Raw genomic sequence first — 12,315 nt, forward strand, 5'->3', positions numbered from 1 at the left:
TACTTATCTGGTATTAATACGATTTCGAAATGTTGCATTTAGTTGGTAAATGATTGTAGGTTGTTGACCAGCTGACATCATGTTTTATGGGTGGAGACTATTGAATTAACCCCGATAACACAAAATTACGATATCGAGTTTACTTTTTCCTGTTTAAAATCTCAAGATTATTTAATTATTTCTATATACCATGAATATTGTTTGATTATTGCTTTAAGAATTATTACCTTTATATTAATTTTATTAAATGTTATAGCTTTATTGGCTATATATTTTTGAGTATATTTTATTTATATTGCCCCAAAATTTAAATACAAAAGAAATTAATTAATACGATACAGCTGTGAAATAATACATTTTATATCTACTAACAATCATTATTTTCTTCTTATATAAATACTAGCGGCCCGACCCGGCTTCGCACGGGTGGACATTTTTACAACATTTTAAAAAGTTGTTATTGTGACATAACGATAATAGTTAGATCTATAGTATCGCAAAGTTTTCTGTAGTTATTGATATTTTCTTGAATATTGTAGAACATACTTTTGTTCTATCGCTAATAGTTTCCGAAGCGCATGCGACGAAAGATATTTTATAGCATTTTTTACATCTTGAGTTACGTTACTAAAGTTTTAGTAAGGATTCCTAATGTTTTCTAGCAATAAATATAGCCTATATTACTCAGGGTGAATGTAGCTTTCTAATAGTAAAAGAATTTTTGAAATCGGCAAAGTAGTTTTTAAGTTTATTCATTACAAACATACATACACACAAAAATACAAATATTTCCTTTTTATAATATTATGGTAGTATTATATTATTTATTATCGGTTAGTAATAAATTTTATTTTGTTTCAGGTTAAAACGTGCAGCAATAGAAAGTGCAAGTAATAGCGTAACCAGACGGACATATACTGATGATGAACTTCAATCAGCTATACGGGATATCCAGTCGGGTCGATTGGGTACACGACGCGCAGCAGCCGTCTACGGCATTCCACGGTCCACGCTACGTAACAAAGTTAATAAATACGGACTCAATGTCGATCAACATGACTCCGAACCTGACAGTGAATCTGAGAGACCAGAATCTCCTCCTGTCATCCTAAAAATACCAAACTATCGGCCCGATGAGAAGAGTCCTTCTCCGGCCACTCCTGTGACGACTCCTGTCACACCCATTACGCCTATCATTCCACCGCCACAACCACCCATAAACCCACAGCCACACCTCCCCACGTTTTTTGCAGACCCACCAGCAAACCAGCACTTATTCACGTCCATAAACGACGTAATAGTAAGAAGCATTAGTCAGAAATTCCAGCAGCTTCCCGAAAGAGCTCCTCAAACTACGGATCTGCCGTTTATGAGAGCACCCGACAGACATGTTTCGGTTATAAAAACTCAACCGGAGAATCAGAGGAATTATCCGACACCGAGTAATTCTAGAGCAACAACGAATAATAATGGCCAACCTGCAGCTGGAGGTAAAGGCACGCGACCCAAAAGAGGAAAATATAGGAACTATGATAGAGATAGCCTCGTTGAAGCCGTAAAAGCGGTACAGCGCGGTGAGATGTCTGTACATAGGGCCGGGTCCTATTATGGTGTACCACATTCAACACTGGAATACAAGGTAAAAGAACGGCATTTAATGCGACCAAGAAAACGTGAACCGAAACCACCACAAGATGCAAAGCCGCAACCACCAAAACCACCACCACCCAAACCACCAACAAAATCTTTTACTAACGGGATGAATGGTCCAGAAACTCCAGGTTACCCAACCGGCTATCCGTTTTGGCCTAACCCTGGTTTTCCACCACCACCCACGACCGATTTATATGCATCACACATGATGCGGCGATTACGTGAAGAAGCGCCTCCACCTGCTAACGGTTCGTTCCTCGAAGGTATTATTCGGTCGAGCCTAGAAAGACCGGGTGCTGCGTTATTGCAGCGGCTGACGGCTGAGCCACGACCACCTTTACAAACATCGAGCGAAGCGCCGAGTCTGCTACGAAGGCTGGCTGGATCGCCGGCTGAAGAAGGCCCGCCAGCTCGCAGGCCCCGTATTGACAGCTCGGACCGACAGCTGGCAGCGGAGATGCGAGAGGCGGTGCAGCGGTTACGCGCCGACAAGCTGCAGAAGCCGCGCAACGGTGCCGCATCTCCGCCAACAGCGGGCGCCCCCTCCCCGCCCCCGCCAGCCGCGCCCCCCGACCGCGCCTAGTGCTGCCTGCGGGCTTTCCCGCTACATCCTTTCCAGTGACGTGACTCTAGTGTTAGCTTTTTATCGCCCAGATTCTGAGCCGCGTCGAGATGCTCCGATCTCCTCAGTCTTGTGATAATATTATGTAAAGTACATTCCGTTGGGAGCGGGCCTGTACGCCACCCGATGTCCGTGGTGGCCGGGCGTGGCCCGCATGCGCGCGCGCCGGGGGCAGAACTTTGACAACTTTTTAGTGTGCAATAGAACATTTAAGGGTTCTTCATACAAAACTCACGCGTTATTTGTGTATACTGTTGTAGTGACAATAACGTTAGTTAACAGGCTTTTATTCATATTTTACAGATAGTCTGGGTTGGATACATTACGCATTTAGACATTCATATTTCATACACTACGCTGGTATACATTTATGAAGGAAGTATTTTCCGTTTCCTTTCCGCTTCCGGTCAGCCCAGATCTTTCACACGATTTATATAACTTACATCGACACTATATATCACCAAATATCACAATAGTTACCTAAAAGTCACAACCAGTTCAATGTACCACAGCTTTACTTATGCAATATCACAATATGGTAGTTAAAGCCCCTGATGACTAGATCCTTTGAATGTGGTCGCTCGTGGCAACGGTGTTTGTTCATTTGGTATAGGATAATTGTCATAAGTTTTATGTTAATATTATGGAGTACCTAATAATCGTAAAGAAAGACGCTAATAATACTAATGGGCAAGTCAAACTAATAACACCGTATGCCAAAGCGACGATAGGGTTGTACAAAATTTCCGGAAAAAAAACACAAGAGCCTCGATTTTTGACCTTGTTTTAAGTAAAAGACAACCAAAAGTTAAACGTTAAAAAAATTAAATATTTAAATAATTTTAAGTAAATAAAAACAATGTAACAAATTAAATATAAAGCTAGCTATGCGAGTGTAAATGTTATCGATTTTTAAGTGAACTATTGCAGATTTTGTGCGGTGTTTTTACAATTAGATAGGTAATAATATATTGAATGAAATTATTAGCGCTATTTGCGTGTAGAGTGCGGCTATTGTGCCGTCTTTTTCTAACGCGAGATTAAAGATGGAAAGTGCAGGCTAGGCGTGGATGGGTTCGCCGCGACCTGCAACTGCGACCCGCTCGCGCCTCGGTAAGGACTTATGTGCAATTATTATTTTCTATAAAAAAAATAGTAATTTAAACTGTGTCTAAGCTAACACGTGGGTTTCCATATTACTGAATGTGATATTTAGGTATTACGATGCGAGTGCGGTTTGTTTCAAGACCTACGGGGTACACGCCCCAACCCCCACCATTATACATACACGTACGTTATACATCTAGTGAACTTATATATATTTTATGTACTGTATTAATGTATCCTAAGAAAATATATTCTTATTTTTCAAGGTCCAAGTTTTAAATGTTTTATCGACTATACAAAAGTGTGAATAATCATTATTATATTCTTGTCGACTTTAAAAAAAATATAATTATCCCAAAAATCCTCAAAAAAAAAAATAAAGTAATTGATATCTTCAAATTTGTGAAATTTTTTGGTGTTCAATCAAAAGTATAATATAATTGAAGTACGAGATGAAAAAAAATGTATACGCTCTCCCAAAATAAGTTTAGGTGAAAACTATTTGGATATAAAATTATCGTACGATAGTTATTGTAAGTTATGTGTACATGTGCGCCTCATGGAGATTAAGGAGTCTTTGTATTATGTATGTAATTAAAATATACATATATTATTATACAAGTTATAAATAATAATGTCATACATTTTTCTTCGGAGACCATGAAATGTGCAAAATAGTACCTAAGAGATAGAACTCGACATTTCGACGTCTTTTTAAAAATCCACGGACTGAGAGAAACTTTTTAAAATTTTGTTAATTTTATTCGTGAGAATTTACTATATCCAAATCATGATACATATCCCAAATGCCGAGATGTCGAATACGTTCTCTTTATATAAAAAAAAATGAAACATAAAATTTTTATATTCCAAATTTTGAACTAGTCGATAGCATGTCTTTCACTTATGTTTTCTCTATAAATAATTTTCGATGTCTTTTTAGCATTTAATATAAAAATATCTTATATTAAAATCGTTATGTGCATTTATTCATCTGAGCGATGCCATTTTGTTTTTACGTAGAAAAACAATTAAGTGAGATTTTTCTCGTGTTCACTATAATATAACCCACACCAGACCGCATTTCGGATTGAGTTAAAAAAAAATAGAAATCGAACAATTTTTTTTTTATAATACGTACACAAATCTGTGTGTTACGCCTGACATTTGTTGATAGCTTAAAAAATGGTTATTTTGTGTAAGTTTGTACAGAAATATTAGGATGGGACAATTTGCAAAGAGAACTTAGATATTAATGAACATTCCGTTTAGAATGTTATTAGTTTTTTTTTATTATTATTATATAAAATATTTTTTGACATCGGGAACAAATTATGTTGTTTAATCTTATTTTGTAACGTTAGTTAATTTTAAGTGGCTTTATTTTAGTAACCTTATATATTATAATATTATATTGAGATGTTATACATGTCATTGTTTTTGTGCAAAGTGTTTGGGGTTCTATTCCCGGATTTAAAAGAGAGTTGCGACTGATAAGTAGTAGAAAAATAGGCGAGTGCTCACAAGAATGGGCCGGTCTGTATCTGTACAAATGGTATACGCCGCCTTAACACTTAAAATGTTATTGACAGTGATCTCTCGAAATTAAAACGACCAACTTGAAGCAAAGTAACGTAAAAATAAACCTTCTTACATAAAAGCTAAATCCAAAGCATTTTTTTTTTCTGAACAGTTGGTCATTTTAAGGACTATTAGGCAAAAGACGCGTGTTGGATATTCATTAAAAATAAAAAAAGTTTACAACAAAAAGTTGCAATGCCTTTATTAATTATACCTCAATTCAAATAGCTATTTAGATCGTTCTGTGAAACACTCCTAAAGAGTCTAAAGTCTATAAATAATATAAATAAACAAAATCCCACGTGTCCATATTGAGACAAAGGCAGTGCGGCAATTGGAACCGTGTATATTTTATGAGCCTGACTCTACACATCAAACATCTTTCGTATGAAAGAGATCACTGGTTTATTAGTGAATCATTTTTATTGTATATTGTTCAATCATTTTTCCACATAGTTTAAGAATTTTAGTTATTATAGTAGTGTAATTTTCAATTAATAGGTAGCAGGTAGTATTTCTTTAATATTTTGTTAATTTTTTCGTAAATGTAATAAAATCTGCGTAAGGGTAGGTTAGAGTCTTGAACGGTCCTCGACTGGTCCAGGAACAAAAAGACAATGAAGGGAAGTTGCATTTTTAATAAAACTACGAAATAGGATTCCGCGAGATGTTGTGAATGTATTTTCCTTTTCTTATTATGAATACAGTTTCATAATTCCTTTAACGTTATTATTCTAAAAACAAAATATCGCCTTACAAATAATCTGTACTATTTTTTTTTATTTTGGCAACACTTATGATTTTAGTACTCTTTATCATTACATTTAGCATTTTTTTTTTATTAGCGATTATTAAATTCATAAAGATATTTTTCTTCAATCTATAATTAGTTTAATAATGGATTTTGGTGCCTGAAAAATTTACTAATTAAATTCTAAATAAGATATCAAATTTTATGCAAGAATATAGAATTTGATTTCTTATTTTTTCTTTTGGGTCTCGCGGCTTTATTTTAAAAGACATTGCTAGATCTAATTATCTTCATTCGTGAAAAGCAGTTGTTAATTTATGTGGCTGTATACTTTATGGTACAGTCGAATTTAGTAATAAGCTATGTGTTACATTCACTTTTACATCATTCCCCTTGACTGGCTCAAGTGTCCAGTGAAATAGAATGTGACAAAACGTCAAATTGATAACTATATTTCTGAATTTGACTGTACGAGGCCGTTTTCCGACACACATATAGGAATAAGACGCTATCATGTTTACGTTTTTAATATTGACCACGATTGTCACAGTAAAATTACGTTCCTAGCGTACTTACTTACTGTTTATTAGAAAACGGCCACAAATTTGTGTAAGTATACCTACTTAAATGTAAGTTTCACCTTTATTGTCACTGATTGTTTTCCTTTACATCTATATATGTATTTCTAGAATATTAATTTAAAAAAGATATTATTGTACTATTATTACAATAATTGACTTATTATTATTGACCATTTAGAATTATCGTGGAATAGGATATCGAGATAAAGTTCTTGGGTGTTCGTTTTTTTTTTGTAAAAAAAAATATGTACAACATGAAGCATTTAATTTTAGACATATTAAATATAATGTTATCTTTATAAAAAAAGGCATAGTGTAAATTCAATTTATATTATTTCACGATATTTATTAAAAATGTGACGCTTTTAAACATATTACATCACAATGCTGAGGGTCATTTCTTCTTATTGAGAAGGTTTCTTTGCGACGTCATAGCGACGAAATTAAGTGATTGGAAACTAAATTTGTAATCAGGTATGGACCAATGTATCATATAGACACTGTTATTTCCTAAATAATGGCTCACTTTTTTTTAATATATACGGCTAAAAGAGCTAACAAGATCAAATTATAATATTGTTATTTAATTATTGAGTACAAGTTTTAATGAAATATTTTTTTCAATATTTACCTTACTCGCCTCTATTATTTTTGTTATTTTGTTCCTTTAGTTTTTATTATTATCATTGTTTAACTTTCATAACAAATAAATAGAAGGTTTTGCTTTAATATTAGCAACTCATTAATAATTATTTTTTATTAATAAATTATAATTATTATTATATTATATATTTTTCACTTCCTCAGTAAAAAGTGATGTTTATAGATTTATTATTGTTCTATAGTAACGTTGCTCAGATAAAAAAATATGTTTTGTAAAAACTGTAGATTGGCTAAAAACGCGATTGGCATGCCGCTGTTATATTAAATCTAGTCAAATTTTTAGAGAGGAAAATTTTGAAAAGCTTAGCATTTCGACTGACTTTTTGATAAAAAGTTGAAAAATAACGTCCAAAATAGTCGCAAGGCGACGTAAAAAGTTGATTTGAAATCGTGGAATTGTAGACAATGTTTGTAAAAAGAAAACTGTTTCTTACGTATACTGTAACTTTAAAATTATTTGAAGTGATTTTTTTTTCATATGTAATGTCCTTTATCTATAAGATCTTTATATCTTACGTTAAATATCTTAATGATGTGGCTGGTGAGGCAGGTGTAAGAATGTGCAAGGATATTTAAAACCTGTATACAATAAATTTCTTTCATTTGTTGAAGTTATTTTGTTTTATTTTCTTTTATATATTCAAAATTTTGCCCTACACTATATTGTACGTTTATATACACAAAACAGCTTAATGTGAATGCTTCGTTAAATTTTGTGTGACAAACTTTGAGATTTAACCGCATATAACTCCTGATATTTATAAAATAGTTAACTATTATAAGATACATAAAGTAATAATTTTTACATCAATATATTAAGAGTTTATATTAAAATTAACTACTTCATTTTTAGTTTCTTTGTATTTGGAATAAATTAAAAACTAGGATTTTTTCTGTGCTTTGTATAGCTTTTTTGTCTTTTTTCTGGAATGGCAACTCAGGAGCAATTGGCGGTTAAATATTGTCTTGTAGGATAGTCACACTCTTTTTTCTGCCGTTAAACAGCAATATATGCATTGTGATTTCAATCTTAAAGACAAAAATGCTAGTGCAATCACAAGAGACATGCAAGTACATATATAATGTCTTAAATTTCAGAATATGCAAAGTAAAAATCTTTAGAGAGCGCCAAAATGGATGGTATAGTAATTCTGTAATTTCTATAGTGCACTTTAAATCAAACAAAATGTATCCTCCTCCATTATTCTAAAGCAAAATTTGCAACAATTTTTCATGAGAAAGGGTGGTAATTGACTTCCTAATATAACTTTAAACAGATAGATAGATATTCTTTATTATTTTGTCCAAAAAATTGCAATAGTAAACTTATTATAGATACAAACAAATACAATTACAAAAGATTATTACAGATTCCACACTTTAGTTCAATCTCAGATTGTGTTGAATAAACCAATAAGACTTAGTACATAATTTAAAACGAGTATTTGTCACCCTTAAAACTAATAATACGTGACATTTAATAAAAAGATAGATTTTTTTAGACTTTATTCAAAGCTAGAGAATTCTTTTAATGATCTAAATAAGTAGACAATTTAGATAAAATTATTATACCTAATATTATTATTTCAGCCGTTAACAGTCCACTGCTGGAATTAAGCCTTTCTCATAAGGGAGGTTTTGCTAGTAGTTGCCACGTTTTGCAGGTGGTTTAGCAACCGCAGATAGGCATTTAGAGATTTTTTTATACAACATAGAATGGCAAAAGAGGGACGCTACTGCCCATCCCTTCCCCTCCCTTAGTCGCCTCTTACGACACCCACGGGAAAGGAAGGGATGATCTAATATAGTAGGATATTATTATTATTTCTGTAAAAGTGAAATTACGTTACTCTGTCAATAAAATTATAAAGGTACGTCACATACTCAACATTTATTATTATTATGCACCTACCGTCATCCTAAAGGGTTAATTTTTAACTTAATTTTTGTTCAAAATTTTATTATGAACTACAAAAGTTCATAGAATACACTGCTATTAGGAGATACTTAAATAAGTCTAATGACCTATATAAGCAGGAAAAATAATATAGGCCGACATTGTAGCGGCGCAAAATTAAAAGAAATAATAATACACAACGAAACAACTGATAATTTTACGCACATCAACCAAATGTCACCTCTTGTTCAAAAAAGAAATGAATAAAATATTTCATAAAACGAGAACAGTGGGCCAACAGTAGCACAAACAGAAACCGCAAATAACACTTATTTCAATAAATAATTTCGGTTTTGGTAAAGCATTTTTCGAACGTTTAGCCTGCAGCGCATGCCACTTGGTCTCAAGGACGTAGATTTAAAATAAAAAAAAAAAAAACATAAAATTCAATATGGCTTTCATGGAGAACCAAAATGGTAAAAAAGTGGAACCCGTTCGAAACCAATTTAGCCATTTTTTCTTGTGAAGGCATTGAGACTATAATTTTTTGAGTGCTATTAATGCACATTAAGCAGATATACTTTTTTTTTAATAACATCAAGTCTAGTTAGTGTTGATACTAATATAGTACATAGTAGGTATATGTTATCTGTGCTGCTGTTTATGTTTACAAGCGACGGTTATCACTGTCCATCAAGTGATCCGTTAGCTTTATGCAACTTAGAATGGCAAACAAGCTGACGGCCCACCTGATGGAAAGAGGCAATCGTCGCCTATAGACATGAGCAATACCATGGACATAATAGAATATACTGTTTCGCCTATAATATCTCCCATGTGTTGCCATTCCTGAGGACTCAGGTGTTATTCCTCTGTACCCTGTAAATTCACTGTCATATCCCACCCATTAAACCGTGCAAACACAGCCATGCAAACATAACTGCTTTACGGTAGAAACACGAATGAGACAAAAATGCCCAAACAAACAACTTTTGTACAAAATCTCCCTCTGGTAAACTTACTATTCTCATAAAATATTCTAGTTTAATTGAGAGGCGTTAAGAATATAGACCTATTTTAAGACAGGTAGGTATGTAAACGAATAGGTACTTAAAGTATTAATTCCAAAAAACAAAACACAATTACTTTCAAGTCAGTTATTATTTAACAAATTATTGTTATAAAAACAATTAGGTATTTATGTGTTGGTAGATTGCATGTCAACAGTTAATTTAATCAAAAAATATAATTACTCTACTTACCTTCTTATTTCATGCAGTTTCACCCCCCTATTTTATAGATAAATGGGCGAAAATTGTGATAAAAATTCAAACTAATTAACTGAAATGTTTATAGATTTTGATATCTAGATAGATAGATATAGTTATATACTTACTAACGAGTGCACGCAAAATTAACTACATCATTATAACATTTACAAAAAAATTGCATGGCTTTTAAAAGTTTGTCCATGATTACAGATAAAACTTATCTACCTATATAGAGGAAATAATGTTGGAACGGAAATTTATATAGGTACATAATTATATACTCACTTGACCACTTTATACGGTAAATATACTGAAAATTTAAAAAAATAAACCCTACAATGCGATACAGTTCGATTGTACGTTAGTCTGTTGGTTTTATTTATTTTCAGCAAATTCATTTTATTCACGTATTTCATACGTCATAGTTTTAAGAATATTGTTATTAATAAATATTTAATGGACCACAAAAGTCCCAAATAAAAATTATTAGTTTTTCAGCAAACTCTAAACTAATATCCACTAGTAAAACTAATAAAAATAATAAATTTGTAAAAGTTATCAAAAAATTACGTACGATATTTATTGCAACGCTTGCAACAATAAAATTAATTATTATTATAAATTATTATCTATTATCGTATCTAAATTCAATTTGGATATTAATTCAATTTTCTAACACATAACGTCGCAGAAAATAACTCAAATGTCTAGTAATTACTTCTTTTTATACATTTCTAATACATAAATAAAATTAATTCGTTAATATAGAATAATGACGGATCTGCAATTTATGTAGTTATATTGCAAATAGATCGTTATTCTACAACGCTAAAGCTTAGGTATAATTACTTAAAATATGTTTGGTGAATAAGAATTACCTACATAGGTACAGTACCTACCTATAACGTGTTACTTTAACTTTGAATAAAAAAGAAACTAATAAAACATCGGTGGTTTTAAAAAAGGAATAAATCACAAAACGTGCGCGGGCGCAACGAACGAAAACGAAAACGGCCGAAACAACATGCCAAAAGAGTAACCATGACCTTACTCTCTTGCTCTTGACTTACATAGTATGCATGTGTGTGTGCAATTTGGTACTTTGACTGGCTCATGTTTTTTGCTCGTATTCCGTCAAAGAGTAGGGAGGAAGACCGGATTGGGCAGTGCGGTAGGTAACAAAAAATGTTTAGATTAGTTTGTTATGCTACTCTTTTTTTTCCTTTTATTTCATTGAATGGTTGACTCGTGTTACATATATAATAACAATAATTCTGAGTGTGAGTAAATACTTACCGAAATAAATCAATGTATTGACAGATGTTTAAAAAATATGAAAAAATTCTATACCTATATAAAAATAATAAATTGTGCTGTTATATATTATATATATATATATATATATATATATATATATATATATATATATATATATATATATATATATATACCATTATCTTATAAACATGTTACATCTCCATTTATATCAGCCATTAACTGTCCACTGCTGAACATAACCTCGGTAGACAGCCGGCTTGGAAACCGTAGCTAGGATTTGAGGAACGCTGCTGTCTATCCTACGATCATTAAGTACCCTTAGTCGCCTCTTACATCACCCACGGAAAAGAAAGGAGTAGCCCATTCTACGTCGAGACCACACGCAAACATCTCAATATTGCTACTTAATTACCTAACAATTTTCCATAGGTAGATGTTAGATTTAGATGTAAAATATACTGATATTTAATTGTTAATTAAAAAAATATTGACATTTCATTTATTCACGTATCAATTATTCATTATATTTTAAGTATAAAATATTAAACTTTATATCAAAACACATTTTGAATAAGCAGATTATCCGACTGACTGAAAAAGGCCTCTTTTTTGTATGCCTCTCTTCTCCCCACATTCATAACCAGTTTTATCTGTCTTATACCTATTTTAAATTTTAGAGTATACATACACGATATATTAATTCGAATAGATCAGTATAGGACTTTTCTGATTCCTGAATCTTTTTACTTTCGCATTGTAAATTTCGTCATCCCTTCACCCGATTTCCGAAAGTACTACTTGTAATTCTTTATTTTAATTTCATAAAGCAAGCAGTGATTCTGAAGTATTTCTTTTCAAAGATTGTTACTATAGTTTGAACAATCAAATGTAATTGTCACTCATTGCAATTA

General features: G+C 32.3%; 1 protein-coding gene across 3 annotated transcripts in view; it reads left to right on the forward strand.

Annotated features, from left to right (window-relative positions):
* Positions 1–7,569, forward strand: part of LOC113514343 (mushroom body large-type Kenyon cell-specific protein 1) — a 185,698-nt gene extending 178,129 nt beyond the window's left edge. For all 3 annotated transcript variants that reach the window (XM_026898407.3, XM_026898409.3, XM_026898408.3), the window contains one exon: positions 862–7,569. In XM_026898407.3, the coding sequence (XP_026754208.2) occupies positions 862–2,236 (1,375 nt within the window). In that variant the 3' untranslated portion in view covers positions 2,237–7,569. The remainder of the gene's footprint in view (positions 1–861) is intronic.
* The last annotated feature ends 4,746 nt before the right edge of the window (positions 7,570–12,315 follow it).

The sequence above is a fragment of the Galleria mellonella genome, unplaced genomic scaffold (genome assembly GCF_026898425.1).
Source record: "Galleria mellonella isolate WM207_F2 unplaced genomic scaffold, CSIRO_AGI_GalMel_v1 utg270, whole genome shotgun sequence".
Classification (NCBI taxonomy): domain Eukaryota; kingdom Metazoa; phylum Arthropoda; class Insecta; order Lepidoptera; family Pyralidae; genus Galleria; species Galleria mellonella.